The 25,644-nt window shown below is 49.8% G+C and overlaps 1 protein-coding gene and 1 pseudogene across 1 annotated transcript; one reads left to right on the top strand and one right to left on the bottom strand.

Moving 5' to 3' along the window:
- Positions 1 to 6,528: 6,528 nt before the first annotated feature.
- On the top strand, positions 6,529 to 7,035 carry LOC117870451 (early activation antigen CD69-like). Its single transcript, XM_034757608.1, has 2 exons — positions 6,529 to 6,667; positions 6,899 to 7,035. The coding sequence occupies exons 1-2, from the start codon at positions 6,529 to 6,531 to the stop codon at positions 7,033 to 7,035; spliced, it is 276 nt and encodes a 91-aa protein (XP_034613499.1).
- An 837-nt stretch (positions 7,036 to 7,872) lies between these two features.
- Positions 7,873 to 22,945, bottom strand: LOC117870439 (annotated as a pseudogene).
- Positions 22,946 to 25,644: the final 2,699 nt, after the last annotated feature.

Raw genomic sequence — 25,644 nt, 5'->3', positions numbered from 1 at the left:
GTACTTCCAGCCCCCATCTTTGCTCACGCCGGCTTGCACAGAGACAATTCCACATAGCCTGGAGTGGGGACGAGGCTGAGCTAGAGATGGGCAAAAATTTTCAACGTGAAACTTTTCACCAACCAAAAACTGCAGATTCCGGTCGACGGCGACATTTTATGGATGGGGATAAAAAATCCGGGGGAAAAGTTCAAGCTGAAACGCTTCTGTTTTCAACTCACGAGAGCTTTTCCTGTAGAAATTTTCTTCTGTTTTATTTCATTAAAAAAAAAGTTTAAAAACCCCCGAGCCCAGAACTGAAATGAAACGTTTCCTTCAACCCAAAACTATTTCCCCCTCATTTCTCTGGAACAGCCAGTGACCCGACGAATCACTGTCTCACCCAGCTCCAGCTGTGCAGCCCGGCTCCTGCATGGACCAGGGGAGAATCCAGGCTGGGGTGCCCCTCCGCGTGCGGATCAGCGGGATCCCAGGGGGACGTGACCCAGGCTGTCTCTTCGGAGCAGTCCAACGCTCCCTCTGTGTTACGCCCTGGCAGCGAATTTCCGTTCTGGGTAAAGCTCCCCAGCAAAGCCTGCAGACCGTGTCCCGGCGCTACGGGAGTGATCCAAACACAGCTGCAATAATCCAGCGCCTTTCACTAGCCCCTCCCACTGGAGGATCTCAAAGCACGTCATGAGCCTCACACCCGTGAGGAAGAGGAGAATGAATGAGTCCAGCCAGACCCCACTTCACTGCAAAGAGGCCACGCTGACAGGATGAGCTGGGCAGGTGCACAAGGAATCCAAACCCCTAAGGGCTCTGTCAGGTGGTACCAGCCAGGGTGGGGGTCACGTGTTCCGTCTGGAGTTTGATCTCCTGGGTCTGGGTCACCATTAGTGTCTGTTCCTGCTGCGATGGCGGGTGACTCTACAGCAGGATAATCTCTGCTGTCTCCTCCCATGTCAGGTGTGATTCTTTCTCATCCTTCAGTCCCCCGATAGCCAATCCCCACCTGGTCCTAACCACTAGACCCCGCCCCCACCCCAGAGTTGGGATAGAACCCAGGAGTCCTGGCTCTCAGCCCCACCCCCCTCTAACCACTAGACCCCACTCCCCTCCTAGAGCTGGGGAGAGAACCCCAAGATGCAGTCCTGGCTCCCAGCCCCCCTGCTCTAACCACTAGCCCCCACTCCTCCCAGAGCTGGGGATGGAACCCAGGAGTCCTGGTTCCCCGTCTCCTCTGCTCTAAACACCAAAATATTTAACTCTCTCTAGCAGCAATGTGGCGTTTCCGAGGACTCCCTGGGGCTTAGCCCCGGCACGGTCCCATCCCTGTTTCTCACGCCGCGCCTGGTCTATCGCAATGGTTCCTCACTGCCCCTTACCTGTGCTCCCTCCTCTCCAGCCCACTCACGCCCCATGTGCAGGGCAGGGGTCCGGCTGCAGCCCCAGCTCCCTTCCCCTCTTCAGCATCATTTCCCGGTGCGCTCAGAGCCAGCCCTCGGGTCGGGGGAATCCACCCGGCGAAATCCACAGAGCCCCCAGCAGTGGGAGATTGTCCCCTGCCCATCTCTGTGCTCCAGAGACATGGGGGTGAATCTAGTCCGCAGGGAACTGCCTGCTGGTGAGACTGTCTCACCTTCTGATCTCTGGGTTGCTGCAGTGGGAAAAGGCTCCCAAAATGCTCCTCCCAGGACTGCCCCGGGGGCGGGGCTGGGTTAGTTTATGCACCAGCAGTGCCAGCTAGTGGATGGTTACAGCCCTAGCAATTCAATGAGTCTTGGCACGACACCCTCCGGTGCCAAAGTGCCAGGATGGCGGCCGACCCCTCCGGTGCCTGTCCCAGTGTGACGTTATGAGTTTAATATAATATCTCAGTGAGAGGTGACAGGGCCAGAAAGAGTTAATTAACTCACAGACCGACCTGACCCATGGCCGAACTTTAGAGACTGGTTAGGAAGATCTGTAAATGATTAGAGCTTTGAAATGCAGCCGGCATTGTTAGAGATAGAAGGGTAGATGTTTGGGGGCAGGGACTGTCTTTTTGTTCTGAATTTGTACAGCACCTAGCACAATAAGGCTTGCAGGCCATTTGCCACCAGAGTAAGTGTGTGGCTGACATGTCGTGTCTATCACATGGCAGCCAAACACTGTGAGTTTGAGTCCTCTCCCCGACAGCTTTCTGAAAATGTGTGTTGTGCACATGACCTGCATTCAGAAAGATTTGCCCCAAGAGCAAAATGTCTGGTTTCACGCCAATGTTTCAGAGTACAGCTGGGAATGTATGATTTTTTTTTTTAAGTAAAAAAAGTTTAAAATGTGGTCGAATGTAGCATTTTTTCTCTCTCAACCTTTTTCATTTTTTTCCATCTGAAAAAAGTTTTGATTCATGTGGGGATTTCGCAGCCAACCTGGAACATAAGAGTGGCCAGACTGGGTCAGCCCAAAGGTCCATCTAGCCCAGTATCCTGTCTCCGACAGTGGGTGGTGCCAGGTGCTGCAGAGGGAATGAACAGAACAGGTGATCACCAAGTGATCCATCCCCTGTTGCCCATTCCCAGATTCTGGCAAACCGGAGTTCAGTATTTAAATATATTGTCTTCTCTTAACAGAGAAGAAGTTGGAAGCTCAAAAAGTCTCCACTTTCTTACTCTGTTGAAAAAATTTCAACTCGCCGAAGCATGAGTTTTCTCCATTTTCTGTCATAAAAAAGCAGAGGACCCCAAAATACATAACTGAATGATGGAAATAATAAATAACAATACAATCAAAATGAAAATGTTCACTTTAAATTTTCCCATGGAAAATTGATTGAAAAAAATCAAATCAACATTGTACCATGAAAAATCTCAGTTTTGATGAAACCTGATTTTTGGCGAGGGAAGAAAAATTTTCAGTTGACCCATTTTGATCATCTCTAGTTAATACCCCCTTCACGGTATTTAAATTGTCAGCTGTTTGGGGGAGGGACTGTCTGTGAACTATGTGTATGTACAGCTCCCAGCACAATGGGGCCAGGATCCTGACTGAGGGGCCAGGACAGATAAGAACACAGGCACTGCCAGATTGGATCAGACCAAGGGCCCATCTCCCCCTGTATCCCGTCTCCAGCACTGACTAGCATCAGCCCGTCCAAAGCAAGGTGTCGTTAACACTGCATGAGGCAGCTATGGAACAATCTGCCCACTGGGGACACGTTTCCCCGCCCTCCGGGGAGTTAGAGGTCGGGGCTCATGTCCCGAAGCAGGAGAGACCGACCCGCATCTAAACTCCTGATGGGTTTTGACGTGTACTGTTATGACGCTGCACACCCTTTGTGGCTTTCCCGGGCCTTCAGACACATGTGGCTTCACTTTCTGAGCTGTCTGTTCCTAGGATGCTGAATGGCTCCATCCCATTATGTTGAGAGGCCTGAGCCGGGGCACTGTTTGCTGTAACATCCCTGCGCTGGACTGTAGCAGCGAGGGCCGTTAGGAATCTGACCTGGCAGGAACTGGGGCTGAGAATTTCCGAAGGGATCAAGGATATGGGGAGCCCAATTTGCGCTGCTTTAAAGGGGCCTGATTGTCAGAAAAACCCCGTGAACCCGCCCTCTGCAAACCAGCCCCTGTCAAAGCACCTTCAGCCGGGACCCAAAAACCGTGGGGGCCAAAATCACCAGTAGCTCCAAAAACCCTGGGCTGTAATTATTGTGTGGGGGCAGCCAGGAGGAGCTGGGCTGGAATAAGGCAGGGAAGGAACTAAGCTAAATATTAGTGAGGGAAAACCTGCCCATGACATCGAGCCAGGCAGGGAGCGCCCACGGCAAGTCTGGAGAGACCCAGCACTCGGGACAGTGAAAGCTATGGCCCTGCCCCCGGCCCGTGTGTACCTTTATGCACATGATTCATCCCATTGCAGTCACGGGGTCTGCTCACAGGTGTAGACTTAGGCCACTGCACTGCTTAAGTGTTTGCTGGCAGAAGGCCCAGGCTAGATCCATGCAGAATGAGATATACGTGGGCTAACTCTGCACTCGGGGGGACGTCTGCATGGACATGTCGGATTTTTTCCCTTCTGTAATTTTCTCTGCAGAAATTTGCAAATGATTATGTCAGGGCAATGAACAGATTCACCACCAGGAGGAGCCCTCACTGTTCATATCCCTGGAGTAGACAGGGTGTGTGCACATTAAACCTTTGTTTAAGCAGGAAATAAGTTTGTAAATATATTTAGAATTGGAAAATTAGAGGTCAGGGCAGATGGCTACGAGAAAGTAGCAAAAAAGCAGGTATATTAGCCCCAGGTTAAACAAGTCCCTGTTTCCCTGGTAACCAAACAAGGTTTACCCCAAGTTAATTAAGACACCTGGAGGCAATCTAGAACCTGCTAGAACCAGTGGAGGTTTGATTGGGACACCTGGAGCCACTCAAGGACCGGCATGCCAGGAGTGGTAGGAGGAGGATGTGCTGCTGGAGAGCAGGAGAGATGCTGTTGGGTACCAGGAAGGAACCCCGCAGGTACAGAGGAGAGGGGCAGGGAGAGCCCTGCCCAGGGAACAGCCCCTTTGGGCCCAAGAAGTCTGAGGGAGGTGAACCCCTGCTAGAGGGGGAAGAGACTGAGTTAAGAAATCTGGTCTGTTGCCTCCACATCCGGAGAGGCCAATAGAGCAGAGGTGGGCAAACTACGGCCTGCAGGCCACACCCGGCCTGTGGGACTGTCCTGCCTGGCCCCTGAGCTCCTGGCCTCTCCCCTGCTGTTCCCCCTCCCCCACAGCCACGCGGGGAGTGCTCTGACCTGCTGCTCCTGCCGGGCTGTGCGGCTTGCGCCCGCCCACTTCCCAGGATTTCCAATAACTGAGTCCTGCCGCTTTGAGAGGCATGGTAAGGGGGCAGGGAGCGGGGAGGTTGGATAAGGGGAAGGGGCTCCTGGGGGCAGCCAGAGGACAGGGAGCAGGAGGTGGTTGGACAGGGGGTGGAGTCCCAGGGGGCAGTCAGGGGACAGGGAGTAATTGGATGGGATGGAGGTTCGGGGTGGGGGCCGATCAGGGGAGGGGGGGTTGGATAAGGGTGTGGTCCTAGGGGGCTGTCAGGGGGTGAGGGTGTGGATGGGGTCAGGAGAAGGTTTGGATGGGGTTGGGGGCTGATCCTGGGAAGGGGGCGGTGATGGGACAAGGAACGGGGGGGGGGGGNGACAGGTGACAGGGCCAGAAAGAGTTAATTAACTCACAGACCGACCTGACCCATGGCCGAACTTTAGAGACTGGTTAGGAAGATCTGTAAATGAATAGAGCTTTGAAATGCAGCCGGCATTGTTAGAGATAGAAGGATAGATGTTTGGGGGCAGGGACTGTCTTTTTGTTCTGAATTTGTGCAGCACCTAGCACAATAGGGCTTGTAGGCCACTTGCCACCAGAGTAAGTGTGTGGCTGACATGTTGTGTCTAACATGTGGCAGCCAAACACTGCAAGTTTGAGTCCTCTCCCCGGCAGCTTTCTGAGAATGTGTGTGTTGTGCACAGAGCTGCATTTGGAAAGATTTGCTCCAAGAGCAAAACATCTGGTTTCATGCCAACCGGCAATGTATGATTTTTTTAAGAAAAATAAAATAAAAAGTTTAAAATGTGGTAGAAAGGAGCACTTTTTTTTTCTCTCAACTCTTTTCAGTTTTTTCCATCTGAAAAAAGTTTTGATTCATGTGGGGATTTCGCAACCAACCTGGAACATAAGAATGGCCCCTGTCCTGCCTGGCCCCTGAGCTCCCGGCCAGGGAGGCGAGCTCCTGGCCCCTTCCCTGCTCTTCCCCCTCCCCCACAGCCACGCGGGGAGTGCTCTGACCCACTGTTCCTGCCGGGCTGTGCGGCTTGCGCCCGCCCACCTCCCAGGCTTTCCAATAACTCAGTCCTGCCGCTCTGAGAGGCATGGTAAGGGGGCAGGGCGTGGGAGGGTTGGATAGGGGGTGGGGTCCCGGGGGGCAGTCAGGGGACAGGGAGCAGTTGAATGGGGTGGAGGTTCGGGTTGGGGGCCGGTCAGGGAACATGGAGTGGGGGGGTTGGATAGGGGTGTGATCTCAGGGGGCTGTCAGGAGGTGAGGGTGTGGATAGGGGTCAGGGGATGGGGAGGAAGGGTTGGATAGGGGGCAGGGTCCGGGGGCTGGTCCTGGGAGGGGGGCGGTGATGGGACAAGGAACGGGGGGGGTTGAATGGGTTGGAGGTTCTGAGGGGGAAAGTCAGGGGGCAGGAAGTGGGAGGGGGCAGATAAGGGCAGGGGCCAGGCTGTTTGGGGAGGCACAGCCTTCCCTACCCAGCCCTCCATTCCGTTTCACATCCCTGATGTGGCCCTCGGGCCAAAAAGTTTGCCCAGCCCTGGTCTAACCCCTTTACTTCTGGGGCAAGCCTCAGTCTATTTTAGCCACACTCATCATTGGCATAGCGGGGGGGGAAATCTCTTAGTCTCTAGTGCAGGGCTGGGCAAACTTTTTGACCCCATCCGGGTTGTGAAATGGTATGGCGGCCAGATGAGGAAGGAGATGGAGTGAGCAGGGTGCGGCCTTGGGGAAGGGGTGGGGCATGGGCAGGGCCTCAGGGAAGGGGCTTTGGGTTTTCTGCCCACTGCTGCGCTATAAAAGACGCCTTCACCATGGGATTGGCCTCTGGAGGGAACCGGACCAACCCTGGATGTGGACCAATGGCACCGAATTCAACGGGTGGGTCCCTTTTGCTTCTGTTAACTCAGTAAATGTTGCAGCTCATATTTAAAGCAGGACACTGGCCTTGTGGTTAAGGCCTGGGCTGACTTGGGAAATGGGGGTGCAGTGCCTGGCTCTCCCATAGATTTGCCATGTGACCTGGGTGAATTGCGCGGGGCTGGATTTTCACGGCTAGGTGAAGCTGCTTTAACAGTTGTGTCGGGTTTTTATTATTATTTGTTGCTGTTGCAGGTTTCCAATAGTGGGAGGAGGCCTATGTGCTTTTCTGAACCACAAGGCTATTGCCAGTTCAGGCTGCTCCAGGAAGGGACACTGGATCTGCAGCAAAGCAGCGGAGAAACCAGAAGGCCGAGGAAAGTGCCTGTGACCTGGGTGAGGCGGACGTTGCCCTTTTGATGGGACTGGCCCAAGGTACCTCAGCGTGGGCAGCTGTGTCAGAGTCTTGGGCTTCCCCCTGCTCTGTGCTGCTGGAGATGTGGGCTGCAGGCCTGCTCACCTCCAGCTCTGCCACCCAAGTGAGCTAATTCCCTGCCTTTGAATGCCTCCAGCAGATGGAGCATTTGCTGCAGGTGTGGCGGGGCGGGGCTGGCTGAGCCCAAAATAATCCCTTCGCTCCTTGATGCCCAGTGTGGAGTCTGTACACCCCCTCATAGGCAGGCACGCGCTCTTTTTTGTTCTGGGTTTTTTGAAGTGACTCTCACAGCGGGACACCGAGGCATCACAGGCACCAACTTTTGTTGGCGCCAGTGAGTGCTCGCACCCCCCCCCCCCCCCCCCAACCCCCCCCCGCCCCGACTCCACCCCCTCCCGGCCCCATTGGATCCCTCCCCAAATCCCTGCCCTGGCCCCGCCTCTTCCCCAGCACGCCGCATTCCTCCTCCTCCCCCCCCCCCGAGGCTTGCGCCAATCAGCTGTTTGGCGGTGCAAGCCCGGAAGGGAGCGGGGAGAAGCAGGATACGGCAGCATGCTCAGGGGAGGAGGCGGAGGTGAGCTGGGGCAGGGCGGGGCCCCGGGGAGCTGTCAATGGGTGCTCAGCACCCACCAATTTTTCCCCGTGGGTGCTCCAGCCCCGAAGCACCCACGGAGTCATCACCTATGCGAGGCGCTACCACCAGCACAACCACAACAATAAGGACGCTCGATGATCAGTGGCGCAATTTTTAATTCCCCCGTCAGAATCCCCCTGGGTTTGTACCTCCACCAAACACTCATAAATCCATTACAGTTCATTTTCCTTCAGCTCTTCCTGTTGCCACTGGGTGATGCACTGACAGCGCCATGGATGCTCCTGGCTGCTCTCACGGCAGCTTTCATAGCCGTCTCGATCCAGGCGTGAGGGTGAGCGGTGTATTCTCCTGCGAAATAGACCCTCCCTTCATTCTGAAACAAAGCTTTGGAGTAGTCGACTAACTGATACGGGGTTAATGAAACATAGGCTCCCATTGCATATTTGTCCAGGCCCCATTTCTTGATCACATGTTTATCACAGACGTTCTGGATATAAGTCTTGGGCAGTTGGTGGATTTCTGCCAGGTCCTCCTGTACCAGATTGACGCACTTTTCATCACTAAGGGGAATGAAGAATTCAGCATCATTATCCCAAGTGTAGGAAGCCAGGATCACCCCCACTCCACTGGTGAAGTTGTGGCCGGGGTAATAGATGAATCTGGATGGGCGATCAGTGATTGACCTCCCATTATAGATTCCATCCTTCTCCCAAAACTTTTCCCTGCAGGCCAAAAAAATCTTCACAGCCTGTGAGTAGCGGAGGGAGCGCAGAGCATGGGTCTTCTTGGAGGAAAGAGGTGGAGAAAATTTAATGAGCCGTACGGCTTTTGCTGTGGTTGTGACAAGGACGTAGTCGGCCATCACTGAGGAGGGGGGCCATGTGAGTGGCCTGCGATAAAACACTCTCACTTTTTCATTGTCTTGTAGTATCTTCACTACTGTGTACTGAAATCGAATATCCCTATGCATAGACTTGTAGAAGGCCTCTGGGAGCTGATCGAATCCCCCCGTGATCTCATCAAATCTGAAAGAAAGGCAGGGGGTGGGGAGGAGATGACGGTAGAAGAATGACAGCTTCTGTCAATAGTTCTCTGAGTGAATATTACAAAAATAATAAGCGGCTCTGTAAGACGCTGCTTAGCTGAAGATCTAATCCCTCCTCCCCCAGTGACTACTTCAATTCCGGCTCCTTTTATTACAGGCAAGTGCCAGATCTGCGGTAGTTAAAGGTAAGACCAGCTTTCTGGTTAAAGTTTCACTCTTCTACGTGATCTGAATTCTGCACAATTACTAAGATTGCCTTAGAATTAGGTGTGTCTCCTGGGGACGGGGTAGGATTAGTAATCCTCATTGGGGGTCATTTGACCAAAGGGTTCCCTTGGTATAACCGAGTGATGCTCTAATATCACTATTCCAGGTACTCTTAGAATATCAGGGTTGGAAGAGACCTCAAGAAATCATCTAGTCCAATGTCCTGCTCTGAGCAGGACTAATCCCCAGACAGATTTTTACCTCAGTTCCTAAATGTCCCCCTCAAGGATTGAACTCACAATCCTGGGTTTAGCAGGTCAATGCTCAAACCACTGAGCTATCCCTCCCGCTCAACTCTGTCAGAACTTAATTACTGAATTCCACAGGAACGCTCCCCATTAGAAGCCAGAGATAGACACTTTCCGTAATGTTCGTCTCATCCCTTGTGGAGGTGCCCCCTGCCTTGTATGGCTAGAGAAATATAGTAATGAACACCTGCCCTCTGTGACACTTCAGACCATCGGTGCCTACTTGAAAGAAGGCAACTGGTCGCACTGATAGATGGACAAGATCCGTCTATCTGCTTATCAACCTCATTGGATAGATAGACAGATCCTACCATAGATACATGTTCTTCTCCATATAAAGCAAGTAATTAAAGATACTCTTCTTCTTACCCTTCTTTGAATGCAATATCGGCCATGAGAGAGTACAGAAAAGACAGATGGAAACTACCATCCATATTCAGCACGTCACCAATCATGTCAATGGCTCCTCTACTTAATTTTCCTTCTTTAATCAAATATTCCTGGTTGGGGAAGAAAGAAAGGGCAGAAAGTGCATATCACATCCACACTGAAACATGGCAGCTGAAGAGATGAACATAGGAATTATTTGGTACCCGTAAGGGTTAGCCAAAGGTCACACCCATAGAGACACAGAGACCCTTTGGCAAACAGTCCCCTGTTCTTTGCAAACATCTCTCAGCTCAGACCTGACAAACTGACTACACCGAACACAGCTTACAAGCTATTTGTCTATGAAGAGTAACACGTGAGGTATCTGCAGACAGCTCACAACTTGTCAAGATTCATAATCGTGGCGAGATGTATGTCTGGGTAATATTTAAGGAGTAAAGTGTTTATACTGAATGTATGGTTGGTGGACTTGGGGTAAAAATTAGTCAGCGGGGTACTGTGTCTAGGTGACAACTCATTCAAACCAGACTGTTCCCCTCCCCCAGTCGGCCAGGACGTAATGCAAGGTTCATTTCCCTACCCTGGCCACATCCCAGAACAAATTAGCAAAAAAGACCATTATAACAGGCAGGAGATCGCCCTGGCTATGAATCAAGGCAAAAGCCTGTTTCGGTATAAATAGTGTGTCAGGGAAGGCATTCTGGATTCATTTGCTGAGAAAACCCCATGAGGCAGTGGTCCCCAAACTGTGGGGCATGCCCCCTCCTAACGGGGCATGGAGGAACATTTGGGGGCATGATGGGGCCCAGCCCAGCCCCCATTGGGGGCAGGGAAGGAGCACCACCCAGGCCCACTCTGCCCTATCTCTGCTCCAGCCCAGTGCCAACCCCAGCTGAGGCCCTGGCTTCGGCTTCCGGCCCCCAACCATGGCCCGACCCTGGCCTCAGCCACTGACCGCAGCCCGGCTCCCGGCTGCAGCTCAGCTCCCAACCATGGTCCCAGCTCTGGTGGTGGCTCCGCTCCTGGCCCTGGCCCCAGTCACAGCTCTCACCCTGATCCCCAGTTCTCAGCCCCTGGCCCCGCTCCCGGCCCTGGCTCCCGGGGGGGGTGCAGATAGATTACATTATGGGTAAGGGGGAGCATGACATCAAAAGTTTGGGGGCCACTGTCTTAAGGAGCAGGGGCCTTTCATGAACATTTTGATGCTGGCTTTGGTGAATCCAACCAACTTTGCAACAGCCTGAGCTCGGCAGGGGAAGCCGACTTGAGTATATTGGAAAGGTAACTACTGAGATGGGGACACCCAGCTTTGCGTTTTACGCTTTTATGTTCTAGCCATTTGCGTCTATCACTTTCTCTCCATTCTAGTTAAATAGTTCTTCTTTCTCAAACAAACCTTCTTCCGTTCTAAGTGCTCACCAGGGCTATGCAGTTTACAGGAGTGGTGGTTTAAAGTAAACTGGTAAACTGAGGTACACCGCAGAGGAGCTGGGATTTCTGAGTCGCCAGTGGCAGGGACCGGATATCCCAGGGGAATGAGTCTCGGGGACTGAGGTTCACGTACTGTTAACCGCCTGCAAGGCAAAGCTACGACTGGCACAGCCCAGAGGAGGGAGCTTGAGTGACTGAAAGGCTGGTGGTGTCAGGGAGCGGCCCCGCAGCTACCACAACAAAGACTTCCTCGAGCTGGAGGCCGGGAGAAACAAAGTGACTTAGGCCTTGTCTGCACTACCACGCTCAGTCGGTGCTGCTGACCTTGATGCAGCCGGCGTCGATTTAGAGGGCCTGGTGAAGACGCGATAAGTCGATGGGAGAGCTCAGTACTCCACCTCAATGAGAGGCAGAAGCTACGTTGATGGGAGAGTGTTTCCCGTCAACATAGCGTGGCATAGACGTCGACTTACGTTATGGAACTTAACTAGCGTAACTTAGATCAACTCCCAGTGTTAGTATAGACATGGCCTTACAGTCCCGGCTGACTGGAACACCATCCCAAACATCAACCACCCTCCTGTGTGATTTGTCAGCTTCCTCATAACCAATCACTGGAGTAAGGCTGATGATCCCATTCAGGACACAATCCCTCATCCCTTTTGAGTCACCGTGTGAAATCCTGACCCCAGTGAAATCAACTTTGTCATTGATTTCAGTGGGGCAGGATTTCATTCAGAGTGTCCATAGCAAGATTGTATTGCCTTTGATTAAACAGCCATGGTCCAGGTCACACCTCCGACAGCAGTGGTTCTCAACCAGGGGTACACGTATCCCCAGGGGAATGCAGAGGTCTCCAAGGGGGTACATCAACTCATGTAGATATTTGCCTCGTTTTACAGCAGGCTACAGAAAAAGCACCAGTGAAGTCAGTGCAAACTAAAATTTCCTACAGACAATGACTTGTGTGTACTGCTCTATGTACTATACATGGCAACGTAAGTACAATATTTATATTCCAATCGATTCATTTTATAAGCATATGGTAAAAATGAGAAAGGCAGCAATTTCCTAGTAATAATGTGCTGTGACACTTTTGGATTTTTAGGTCTGATTTTGTAAGCAAGTGGTTTTTAGTGGGGTGAAGCTTGGGGTATGCAAGAAAATCAGACTCCTGAAAGGTTGAGAGCAGCTGTTGTACGGAGTAAAAATAATGGTGGTGCAGGTACATCGAGGAAGGGTATCGCATTGAAATAACCATGGATGAGGACACATAGCTTCAGAGACCAGGGTGAGAAGAAGAGATGCCAAGTGGGTTACATAGGAATGGAGGAGGGTCCTGTCTTCACTACACAAACACAGGGCAGATGGGAGCACAGAGACTGTTGGCTTTCTACAGCCCGATGTCTTGGGTAGGGAGAGGCAAAGAAGATGTGGATCCGTGGCCCTGCCCTCCCCCTTCCACAAAGCAGAACCCGGAGGACCATGCAAGGCCCCATGAGGCAAGCGTGTTTCCTCCACATAGCCAGGAGGCGTAGGAGGATTCAGATGCAATACCGCCTGCCATGGACTGTGTGAACATGGCACAATCTGTCCCACAAGGAGTTGCATTCGCTGGTGGGAGGAAAGCTTTAGGAAATCAGGCACAAGATACTGGAATGGCATCTTCAATTACCTTGATGGAAAATGAGTCGTATTTCTCTTTCAAAGCTCTGCAGTCTGTTGTCACCTGGGGAGCAACGAAGAAAACAGTCGCTATTGTCACAATCGCAGCTCTGCCTTTGCAGATTGGTTATTCTCCCTGTTTGCGATCATGTACCTACGGCTGGTATCCTAGTGCATGTGCCCAAGGAGGCAGGACATGAAACGACTGCTCCGGAGAAAGAGCTGTTAACAAGATCTTTTTAATGGGGACATAGGCACGGACTTCTCCTTTAGCTCAGGGGTACTCGCCCCCCACCCCAGGCCTCGCCCCCACTCCACCCCTTCCACCAAGCCCCTGCCACTGCCCTGCCTCTTCCCACCCCTGCCCCACCTCTTTCCGTCCCCTCCCTTGAGTGTGCCCCATCGCCACTCCTCCCCCTCCCTCCAGGAGCCTCCTGCATGCCGCAGAACAACTGTTCAAGGCAGGTGGGAGGCGCTGGGAGGGAAGGGGAGGAGTTGATCAATGGGGCCGCCGGTGGGCAGGAGGCACTGGGGGGAGAGGGGAGCTGGTGCTGTGCTAAACACCCACTAATTTTTCTACTTTTTTAATTTTTCTACTCACTGAGTCGGGGCCTGTGAATGGGGATAAGGAGGGTAAGTTTTGTTTTCCTTCCCTGCAGTTCTCCAGCTCACTCAACCGCTTTCGCTCAGACTTTTTGAACAATAAAATAAATAGTTTAAGGCAATGTCTACAGTAGCACTTTTGTTGGTCAACTTTTGTCCATCAGTGGTGTGAAAAAACATCCGTCCTGACCGATAAAAGTTTCACCACCAAAAGCACTGGTGTGGACAGCGCTATGTCGGTGGGAGAGCTCACTGGGGGTGGTTTCATTATGAGAGCTCTCTCCTGCCGGCATAGAGCAGCTACACAGGAGACCTTACAGCGGCACAGCTCTGCAGCTGTAAGATCCATCTTGTAGACAGAGCCTAAAGCAGGGGGTCTCAAACTGGGGGTCGGGACCCCTCAGGGGGTTGCGAGGTTATTACATGGGGGGGGTCACGAGCTGTCAGTCTCCACCTCAAACCCCCCCTTTGCCTCCAGCATTTATAATGGTGTTAAATATATAAAAAAGTGTGTTTAATTTATTAGGGGGGGTCACACTCAGAGGCTTGCGATGTGAAAGGGGTCATCAGTAAAAAAGTTTGAGACCCACTGGCCTAAAGGGAAAAAGAGAACCAGATTTTCCAGTGTCTTTAGTTGTTTAAATAGGCATCTACTGGCATTTTCCAAAGCACCCAAGCGTCGTTAATCCCATTGATCTTTTGGAAATATCACAGGAGGCTAGATTCACAAATGGATATAGACATTGCAGCGCTCCGTTCTCGACACCTCACTTTTAGGTGCCTAGAAAATCACCGGGATTCACACAGTCACATTCTCAGGCTCCCTACGCAATGAGGAGGAAGAAACGTTCGGCACCTAAGCATGGGATCCACAATAGACAGCAGCCTGAGCCAGGTAAACTGGCCAATGGGAGATGCCAAAGAGAGGGGTGTGTCTAGGGTGACAAGAGGTCCCGATAAAATCGGGACCGTCCCAATATTTAGGTGTTTGTCCCACGTCCCGACTGATCTTTGGTCGGAACGCAATTTGTCCCGATATTTTGCTCCGCCAGCAGCACTTGGCTTTCTTTCACCGGCCCCCGTGTGTCCTCATATTTTCTTCCTCTCATCTGGTCTCCCTAGGTGTGTCCTAATCCCTACACCTCCCAGAGAGTTGGAGGCCGATCTCTGCTTGGGGATCTCAGTTGTGAAGCCTTTCCTGGAATCTGGAGTTTAAGGCGTGTCTTGAAATCAACAGCGCCAGCCTCATAGCTTTCCCCAGGGGGTTGGGTACTCACCGAGCATGTGGGAAACCTCTGGTGCAAGTCTTCCCTCTGTCTGATAGCAGTGGGGATTTGAACAGGGGTCTGTTCCTCTCAGCTGAGATACCGCGCCCTCTCCGGTGACGCATTCCCCCATGTGTATATCGCTAGGGCTTCGGGGGCCATTTTCCACGGTTCTCTGTACCATAGTAAGCTGAGCCCCTCGATGATTCCTTCCCAGAAAGGTCGGGTGGGGATTGTGGGAAGGCGTTGGAGGACTATCAGAACTCAAGGGTTTTATCTTGCATCTTCCCTGCACACACTGAGTTGCCAAGTAGCTCAAGTGAACACAAATCCTTAGCTCTAACTCATACCTTCAGCCACAGGCACCGACTCCGTGGGTGCTCCAGACCTGGAGCACCCACAGAAAATATTGGTGGGTGCTTAGCACCCATCTTCAGTCAGCTGCCACCCCCTACACCCCAGCACCTCCGGCCCACTAGCAGGTCCAGCTGATCGTCTCCTCCCTCTCCCTCCCAGTGCCTCCAGCCTGCTGTGGTCAGTTGTTCCACAGCATGCAGGAGGCGCTGGGAGAGGAGGACAAGTGGGGACAGGGCTTGCTTAGGAGAGGGGCCGGAACTGGGTGGGAAGAGGTGCAGAAGAGGTGGGGTGGGGGCGGAGCCTGTGGTGGAGCAGGGGTGGGACCTTGGGGGAAGGGGTTGAGCTGGGTTTGAGCACGCCTAGGGAAAGGAGGAAGCCGGCGCCTGTGCCCTCAAGCCATGCCAGCTAGCCTGCGTTGAAAGGACCACTTAAGTTGAGCGAGATGGTTTTGTGTGTGGATGAGACGGGGTTTAGGACCAAAATCTAACTTTGAAGTGAAGACCTACCTCTAGTACATGAGTCCATTCCACAACACACATACCTCATCCAGTGTCTGGTTATAAAGTTCACTGGCAGATTTCCCCCTCTCTGCGGGAAGCAGAGGGTATTGCAAGATATCAGGGTTTCGGTTAACATCTCCAGATCTTGCCCTGACGTTGTTAGTCAAATACCAGGCATTGTCATTAGTATTATAGAATGGGTTCAGTTTAAGTCTGAATTTGGTAATAAATTCACGCACAATCCTAAAGAAAAGAGAAGGAATAAAAAGAGAAAAATTCCCAAATGAGAAAGAATGTTACATGCTCATATATGGTCCTGAGCATGAATAGCCCAATCCTACCTAGGTAAATGACATTATTTGTGTGTCATATGACCCCAAATCCATATTTTACCAAATCCACATTCAACCCTGTTTTGCAGTAGATGAAAAATGTGGATAACTATTTCAATAACAATTATAAATATGTTCATAATAAACATTTTAGTTAAATGTGTCATGAAACATCTTGCTAAAACTGAAACAAAAAAATGTACTAAACAATTTACTTTTGAAAAAATGCCATTTGGCATTTTAGCTGGTGGAGTAGATTGTCATAACTCAACCCACTCTGCACTTCCACCCACCCAGTCCCATCCCATCTATGCAGGAAGAGTTACAGCTCCATAGAGATCTCAGTCCATGCGCAGAGACTGACTGTTTGATGCAATGCAATTCGTCCACATAACGAAGCAAGGGGAGATTTTAACCTACTCAATTTTAAGCCTTCCATGATTTTTTTTTCTTGGAATTATCATAAAAGTCTTTGAAACGGAGCTTCCACGGTTCTGAACAAGGTTGGAGGGTAAGGAGTGCGAACTGGGTATTACCTATGGTTTTTTGGCAAACGCATGGCGCCCAGCTCCGCATACCAATCTTCTTTTCGATAGGTCAAGATACGTCCTCCCACGCGGTTACTGGCTTCCAGAATCTCAACCTAGGGGCAAAGCGCAGGTCATGATTTTCAATCCCTGGCTGGTGCCTAGTAGCTGTAGGTAGGGCTTGATTTCTCCCACATCCTTTCTTTTGTAAATGGCCATCAAAGGAAGAACATTAATGTTTTATCAAAGTAATTTCAGATGCTATGTAAGCAAACAGGCCTTGATTCAGGAAAGCAGGTACACATATGCTCAACTTGAATTTCAACTTCATAAGACTTAAGCATAGGTTTAAAGTTAAGCACATTCTCAAGCATGCATCCAGAATCGGGCTGTGTTCCTGTACTGGGTACTCAAGGAACACATTCCGTATGGAAGTTTTCATAGTAATAGCAATTTTTCCATTCATTATTAATGCCAGATTTTCAGTGAGGGAGGTTTTAGACCAACAACATCAACTAAGCACTTCAACTATAAATACACAAGCTATGTCTGTTGACTTTTCCAGACTCAGGGGCTGTAGTTCTTGGGTGGCTCTGAGGAGGGGGAGTAGAGGATGTTTAGGCAATCTATAGGGATAATGGGTTTTGGTCTTTCCCATGGCCCAAGATAGTCGCTGTTTCTATAGAAAAACAAAACAAAACACAAACAAACAAACAAACGATTGAGAGTGAAAGTTAAAGTTGTTATGGGATCGTTAATATCAGTTTTCACAGGTAGAGAATTTTGTCAGAAATGTGCAAACTGGTCTTTTGGAACATTGACTAAACTAATCACCATTTCCATAAACGGTAGTGAGTAGAATTTTTTTAGCTGCCGCATTATTTTTCATACAGCTATGTAATTATTTCACAAATAACCTTAACTTCAAGGCAATGAACATGTTGTCTGGAAATCAAAATAATAAATTTCTTTTTCTTTCTTTCTTTCTTTCTTTCTTTCTTTCTTTCTTTCTTTCTTTCTTTCTCAATTCATCCAGTTTACTTAAGTTCCCATCGTTTAGTTCTTCAGCATTGTTTACTCTATCACAGGGTGGGCAAACTACGGCCCACGGGCCAGATCCGGCCACTCAGGGCTTTGGATCCAACCCACGGGATTGCCCCCCGTGGCGCCATGGGCCCCGCGCTGCTCTCAGAAGCGGCTGGCACCACGTCCCTGCGGCCCCCTGGTGGGGGGGGCAGAGGGCTCCGAGCATTGCCCTCGCCTCCAGGCACTGCTCCCCGCAGCTCCCATTGGCCGGGAACAGGGAACCGCGGCCAATGGGAGCTTTGGGGGAGGTACCTGGAGGCATGGCAAGGGTAGCACACCCTTCCTGCACCCCAACTCCCTGCCCTGAGCCCCCTCCCACAGTCCACACCCCTCCTGCACTCCTGCCCTGAGCCCCCTCCTGAACTCCGCACCCCTCCTGCACCCCAACCCCCTTCCCTGAGCTCCCTCATACACCCCACACCCCTCCTCCCCAGTTCTTTGCCGTGAGCCCATTACTGCACACCGCTCCCCCTCCCACACACCGCTCCCCCTCCCGCACCCCAACCCCCTGCCCTGGCCCTGCATACAATTTCCCCACCCAGATGTGGCCCTCGGCCCAAAAAGTTTGCCCACCCCGGTGCTATCCAAAAGGAATGATGAGACCATTTCAGAGGAGCACTGCCTCCCTGGCCTGTCTCGGGCTCCTCTCGGGCATTATCGTTACCTGGCAACCAGCTTCTTTCAGCAGTTTGGCAGCAGTGAGTCCACTGATTCCTGCCCCGACAATCACCACCTTCTTTGAACGACATGCTTTTCCCAGCCCATTTTTGGCAATATCCACCAGTTCTTCATAGTCAGAGTCAATAAAGCATTTTTCCCACTCCTTCTGTTTGCGCAGGAGACCCTCCGAGCTCAGGACTGCTACAAGGAGGAAGAGCTGAAGAAATACTAGAACAGAGATGCAAAGAAAACACCCACGTTGAAGCAAACTCACTCTCTCAGACAGCTCAGTATCATCACTGACATGCTACTCCTCATCTCTAGGAAGAGGCTAACAACTGCAAATGCAGAGCTCTGTTATATCAACAAACCAGGAATGTTATTACGATCCAATACAATCAACGTATAACCCAGAGAAGGGAAGTCAGTTCTCAAATCCTCTCACAGTTCATGCATTCTTATAACTGTAAAATATAAGAACGGCCATACTGGGTCAGACCAATGGTCCTCTAGCCCAGTATCCTGCCTTCTGTCAGTGGCTGGTACCACACGTGGCCACCACCCAGTCTACCACTGAGGGTCGTGGGCCCCACAGATTGACTTAGAGCTGTGCATACCACAGGGATGTGATGATTTTGGGGGCCACCCATCACCTGAGGGAATGGTGCAGGAGAAATTCATCTACCGTGGACAATATGACTGAACAAGGTCTTCAAGATTTAACGTCATGAGGTGAATTGAGGAACCTAACCAGAGTCTCTGCTTTATGCCATTAAAAAAACCTCAGTTCTGCTTTTGCTTTCCACAATTCGAGATAAGCTTTTTGTTTTTCAAAATGGAAAGCTGTGATTCCCTCTCTCCATGACCGCGAAGGAGCTCTGTGTCCTGTGGAGTGTAGTTACGGAAGGATCCCACAAAGAACTACGTGGTGCGTGAGGTCACCAGTCCCCTAACTCCTTACAGCTTTAAAATTCAAATCAACGCTCGAAACTCTGTCTGGAAGTTCACAGGTGGCCAGTGCAGCTTTCAAAGCAAGATTATTATGGAAAGCTCCTTCCAAGTGAGCACCCACATTTTCTGCTAGTATCAGTTTCTGACTGGTCTAAACTGAAGGTGACAAAGGCGTGGAGGTCCCACATTTCACAGCAATGGTGACTCTGCTCAGCAAAAGCAGATGAAAGGAGATATTAATCTGGGCTATAACTCCATCCTGAGCATCCGCCAGCCCTCTTGGACCTAACCAAACCCCTATCTTGAGTTTCTAATGGTGTCCAGCCCCACCAGGAGACGAAAGGTCTACATGGAAGGATGTTCCCTGCTGCTTTTTTCTCAGCCTTTTGAGTTTCCTTTATCTCCCTTTCCTGCCTGATGACTCTCTTGACTGCTTCAATGCAAATTAAGCAGCGCACACAATCCTCTGTTTGAGACAGAGCTGTTTGCCAACCTCAGTTTGGGACATGAGTTAATAACACCATACAGTGGAATCTTATAACTGCATGACAATGTTGCCACACATGTGTTATCAGAACAATATTAATCATCAGATTATGAGTTTTCGATTGATACCTTACAAAACATACTTGGTACAAAAATGATTACCATAGTGTGGAGGGTGTGGACACAGGGCTACATCCTGTCACAAATCCTGATACTCCTTTTAATAACACAAGAACTAGGGGTCACCAAATGAAATTAATAGGCAGCAAGTTTAAAACAAACAAAAGGAAGTATTTTGTCATATAACACACAGTCAACCTGTGGTCCTCTTTGCCAGAGGATGTTGTGAAGGCCAAAACTATAATAGGGTTCAAAAAAGAACTAGATAAATTCATGGAGGATAGGTCCATTAATGGCTATTAGCCAGGATGGGCAGGGATGGTGTCCTTAGCCTCTGTTTGCCAGAAGCTGGGAATGAACGACAGGGATGGATCACTTGATGATTACCTGTTCTGTTCATTCCCTCTGAAGCACCTGGCATTGGCCACTGTCGGAAGACAGGACACTGGGCTAGATGGACCTTTGGTCTGACCCAGTCTGGCTGTTCTTATGTTCTAAATAACTATCCCATGAAACCAAAAATGGTACAGGGTCACCACAGCCATAAACACCCATGGAATGTATTTTTAATGACAGTGTTGGAACGGTTAGCAAAAATCAAAACCAGGAAGGACTGGGTTAAAGCCATCGATACGCTTGACAATTATTACATTCTCCTTACTCTTCAGATGTGCTAGGCTGATATTGCCACCGGGAAGCATGGACTGGAGGATTGCCACCATGCCTATTTTGTTATTCCCACAGCACATATGTTTCTTTTGTTAAAATGAGTGTGTGTGTGGGGGGGGAGGGGCATGGACTCCTGTCCCTCCTGTTTCTGGCACCAGTGCACCACACCCAATTGTGGCCGTGTGTGACATTGAGGTAATTGTGCTTCAGTTTTTCTCATGTCTTTTATTGGCCTATTTGTCCGTAGGAGTGACCTGACAATCCATCCATGACACCGTCAAATGCCTGACCCCATCCAGGACTACTGAATCCTTTAGCACAAGGCTTTTTAACCCTTTTTCTTTCTGAGGCCCACCTGAGGTGCTATAAAAACTCACCAGTCCACCTACGCCACAACAACTGTTTTCCTGCATATAAAAGGCAGGGCCAGAATTAATCATAGACTATCAGGGTTAGAAAGGAACTCATCTAGTCCAACCCCCTGCTCAAAGAAGGACCACTCCCCAGACAGATTTTTGCCCTAGATCCCTAAATGGCCCCCCTCAAGGATTGAACTAACAACGCTGGGTTTAGCCCACTGATACTCAAACCAGTGAGCTATCCCTCCCGGGGAAATTGTCTAGGGCCCCCTGCCACAAACAGCTAAGTTACCTGGGCTTCGGCTTCAGCCCCAAGCAGTTGCGCTTGGGTTTTGGGCCCGAGCGGCAGGACTTGGCTTCAGCTTTCTGTCCTGGGCCCCAGTGAATCTAATACCAGTCCTGCTTGGCAGAGCCCTGAAACCTGCTCGTGGCCCCAAACGGGGCTGCGGCCCCCCATCGGAGAACTGCTGATTTAACAAGTCCAACAGAACTATAAAAATAACGATATCTTCAGCCTCAGCTGGTCACCCCTCTCCTTTGCAGGCGGGACCCAGCTACCATGCACATCTGTCCTCAGTCTCCGGTGCTTCACTCCACCCCCCATCTTGACCTGGCTCAATTCTCTCCACCTTGCCAGGGTTTTGCTGGAAGGCTGTCATCCCTCAATGGCTCCTGACAGCCACTTAGGCATCAGGCTCACCTTGGGGGCATCCTGTTTGCTTCTTAGCCCCTTAAACCTTCTATCAGATGCAGAGAGAGGGAACTCACTACATCCTCCCTCCTCGGTCTCCTTCCCCAGCTGCTGAAAACCAGAATGTATCCAATCCTCCGTTTTTAATTAAAATGTATTTTTAAAAGAAAATTAAAAATTTCCCATCAATGTTTTTGTTTAGAACTAAGGTCAATTTTCCTAAAAAAAAATTCTTCAAATGACATATTTTGACCAGCGTTAAAGTTAACTTAGTTTTTCAGAAACATGCTTTGAATCAGCTATCGTCAAAGAAAGGTCAGACCACGTCCTATTCATGGAGCCCTTCCAACAATAAAAGGACATGACAGCAATCATAGAATCAAAGACTTGTGGGACTGGAAGGGACCTCGAGAGGTCATCTAGTCCAATCCCCTGCACTCATGGCAGGAACAAGCACCATCTAGACCATCCCTGACAGGTGTTTGTCTAACCTGCTCTTAAAAATTCCCAATGATGGAGATTCCACAACCTCCCTGGGCAATTTATTCCAGTGCTTAACCACCCTGACAGTTAGGAAGTTTTTCCTAATGTCCAACCTAAACCACCCTTGCTGCAATTTAAGCCCATTGTTTCTTGTCAGTTAAGAACAACAATTTTTCTCCCTCCTCCTTGTAATAGCCTTTTATATACTTGAAAACTGTTATGTCCCCTCTCAGCCTTCTCTTCTCCAGACTAAACAAACCCAATGTTTTCAATCGTCCTTCATAGGTCATGACCTTTAAATGCAGGTTAATTCAGGACTGTGAAATACACCGTACAATTTAACTGTAACAGTTGCAGGTGAAAACAGTCAGCCAAGGTATAATAAATAACTAACTAAATAAATAATCATAATAAAATCGTCATTTCTCTTCCACCCACATTTGCAAATGGACATTGGACAAGAAATAAACAGGGCATCTAACATATACCGTGAGGAAAAACAGCCTGCAGTTGGGAGCCCCCTTGTCATGGTAACTCAGGGGTTACCTCAGAACCTCTGCAAGAACTTCAGCACCATCAGTACTTTGATTTTTGAGTAAATGTATTTAAAATCTCAAAGGCTTTTCTGGTGAATTGAAATAAATATGTCCAGCACTGACTTACAACACTGGTGTCCCTTCACTTGGTGAACAGATCATTTGTTCTCTTAACATTTTAACTAAATCTAATCACCGAGCCACAGCCGCGGAAAGTGCAGAGCTGCTACACCTGCCTCCCACAGTACAATTGATTTACTGTGTCACTGCGGCCAAGCCGCAACCGAAAATACCACACTGGTGTTTGTTTCCTCCTATAGTCACACTGAAAGAGGAGTAGACAATTTCGGGAGAAGTTCAATTGAAAATGAGGAAGAAAAAGACAAACAGAGAAAGATGATAAGAGAGAGAGAAAGATGTGAAACATGAAAGCCCATTGCTACAGTAACATGTGCCCAAAGGAACAGTCTATTCCATCGCACTGAAAAAGCTCAGAGAAGTTTCACTCACAGAACCTGTCCATTTCAGATGGCGGGTGGAGTCATCCAGTTACCCTCTTATTTTATACCCACCTTTTATATAGACCTACTGATAAATATCCTAGCAGGAACTGCTGACTCTGTGCCTAGAGAAACTGTCACATGGTCTTATAGGACCTCCTCCTGTGATGTGCTCATAGCCTGCAGGTTACTCTGAGTTGGGTCAGCTCCATCCAGGCACACAGGACCTGGGAACAAAGGAACTGTGGTCTTAGTAGACTCTGGCCCATCTATCTTCTTCCACACCCTGCTGACTCTGGCAGCCTCCTCTTCTTTCCTGGAAACCACCCCAAAATTCCCTCCATATCCTCATGAGCCCATATCCTCTCTCCTGTTGAAGCTGTTCCCCTGTGGGGAAAATAAAATTAAGAAGTCATTGGCACAGAGGGACTGGATGCTGGGTCTCCCACTTCAATGCTTCAACCACTAGACAACAAAGTCATTCTCGGGCTTGTTTTCTTTCTCTGGCCCAATGAGTGGGTGCTTTGTTTCGGAGGCACAAGTTGAAATCTGTATTTCCTGGGTTTAAAAACATTTGAAATTTTATTTCATTTGTGGAAAGAACGAGGAGTACTTGTGGCACCTTAGAGACTAACAAATGTATTTGAGCATAAGCTTTTGTGGGCTAAAGCCCACTTCATCAGATGCATGTTGTGGAAAATACAGTAGGAAGATAGATAGATATACAGAGAACATGAACAAATGGGGGTTGCCAGACCAATCGATTAAGAGGGGCTATTATCAGCAGGAGAAAAAAAAACCTTTTGTAGTGATAATCAGGACAGCCCATTTCAAACAGTTGACAAGAAGGTGTGAGTAACAGTAGGGGGGAAATTAACATGGGGAAATAGCTTTTAGTTAGTGTAACCACTCATCCACTCCCAGTCTTTATTCAAGCCTAATTCAATAGTGTCCAGTTTGCAGATTAATTCTAGTTCTGCTGTTTCTCGTTGGAGTCTGTTTTTGACGTTTTGTTGTTGAATAATTGTGACTTTTAGCTAGGCGTGCTGGTAGCATTAGGCCTGAGGAGAGAGTCTACATAGCCAGACAACCCTGCTGTCAGGGTGCCAATGTCTGAGATGATGGGGCATCCAGGATTTCCAGGTTTATGGATCGTGGGTAGCAGATAGACTACCCCTGGTCGGGGCTCTAAGGGGTGTGTCTGTGCAGATTTGTTCTTGTGCTTTTTCAGGGAGTTTCTTGAGCAGATGTTGTAGTTTCCTTTGGTAACCCGCTGTGGGATCAGAGGGTAATGGCTTGTGGTGTTGGAGAGCAGCCAAGCAGCCTCTCCTTCATAATCCGACCTATTCATGATGACGACAGTGCCTCCTTTGTCAGCCTTTTTGATTATAATCTCCGAGTTGTTTCTGCAGCTGTGGATGGCGTTGTGTTCTGCACACTGAGGTTATGGGGCAAGTGTTGCTGCTTTTCCACAATTTCAGCCCGTGCACGTCAGCGGACACACTCTGTGTAGACGTCCAGTCTGTTGTTTCGACCTTCAGGAGGAGTCCACGCAGAATCCTTCTTTCTGAAGTGCTGGGAGGAAGGTTTCTGTGGGTGAGTGCGCTGTTCAGAGGTGTGCTGGAAATATTCCTTGAGTCGGAGACGTCGAAAGGAGGCGTCTAGGTCACCACAGACCTGTATGATGTTCGTGTAACACGATACGGGTCTGTGGTGACCTAGAATCCTACTTTTTGTGTGATCTGAGCAGCCCCATTACCGTGGCTCTGGTTTCTTGAGACCCAGCTGGAGCGCACAGCCCATCCCATGGTCAGTGGACTGAAGGTTGCATACTACAGGGCCACATTCCCCAGCTGGTGTTGATCAGTTTTAGCCCCACTGGAGTCACTGGGCCAGCCCTCTAGCTGAGGCAGACAAGCAGAGCTCTGTTGGAGTCAATGGGGCCAGGTCCCGAGCTGGGGGGATTCTGTGGTGCTTCACTGAATGGGGTATGATTTTCCTGCATCTTAAGGTGCTGAAATGTCTGGGATGCTTTGCTCCCTCCCTGTTAGCAAGGGGTGTTACTGACCGGCCAGACTGGGCATATAAACCGCTGCAAGGCAAACTCCTCAGCAGCGAACAAGGTTGTTTCTGAGTGAATAGAGTCTGTGCTTTATGTCTTAGCACAGTTCTACATGAGCAGTGGGCCAGTGATTGTGATCATGTTTCCTTTCCTGCCTGAAGACGGAGGAGATTTCCTGGGTAGGAAGTGACAGCTGATGGATGAACTGAAAGAAAAAAGATTGTGACCTTGGAGAACAGTTGTACACCCCTGGCAAAGAACCATCACCCTTCGCTGGTGTCAGAGAGGCTGTAGAATTCTTGGGCAGCCAGGGAACGTGGCATGGTTGTGAAGCCAAAGGAATTACGCTGACGTAACACTGGTGCCATCGAGTGGAGGGTCAAACCCTTACACAAACGAGTGAACAAGTTTTGCAAGTTCATTTTCACTGTCTCTAACGTTCAAACTTGTGAACAGCTTTATAGACAACTCTTAAGAAAATTCAGTCCAGGCCCTTAAAGGATGTGGCTGAAGTTGGATGACAATGTGCTGGATTTCTCATGCCTAGAAAATGGATTTCAACACCCAGCACAACTAGAAATTGCCCCATAACTTTGGCAATGCAGCTACCAGCAATAGCTCCATTCCAGTTCTCATTAGAGCTGGTAGGAAATTGGGCCAGAAAGAGAGAGTGAAAATGACTCAGTGGCCTGGTGGTCAGGACACGGTGGGAGATCCTGGTTCCACTCCCCCCCAC

The sequence above is a fragment of the Trachemys scripta genome, unplaced genomic scaffold, assembly GCF_013100865.1.
Source record: "Trachemys scripta elegans isolate TJP31775 unplaced genomic scaffold, CAS_Tse_1.0 scaffold_28, whole genome shotgun sequence".
In the NCBI taxonomy this organism is placed as follows: Eukaryota; Metazoa; Chordata; order Testudines; family Emydidae; genus Trachemys; species Trachemys scripta.
This window is presented reverse-complemented; position numbering and strand designations above follow the sequence as displayed.

Excerpts from the sequence above, each read along its gene's own strand:
- LOC117870451 (XM_034757608.1), top strand. The coding sequence starts at position 6,529 with ATGGGCAGGGCCTCAGGGAAGGGGCTTTGGGTTTTCTGCCCACTGCTG. Across the intron at positions 6,668-6,898 it reads TGGCACCGAATTCAACGGGT|GGTTTCCAATAGTGGGAGGA; the intron begins GGGTCCCTTTTG and ends GTTGCTGTTGCA.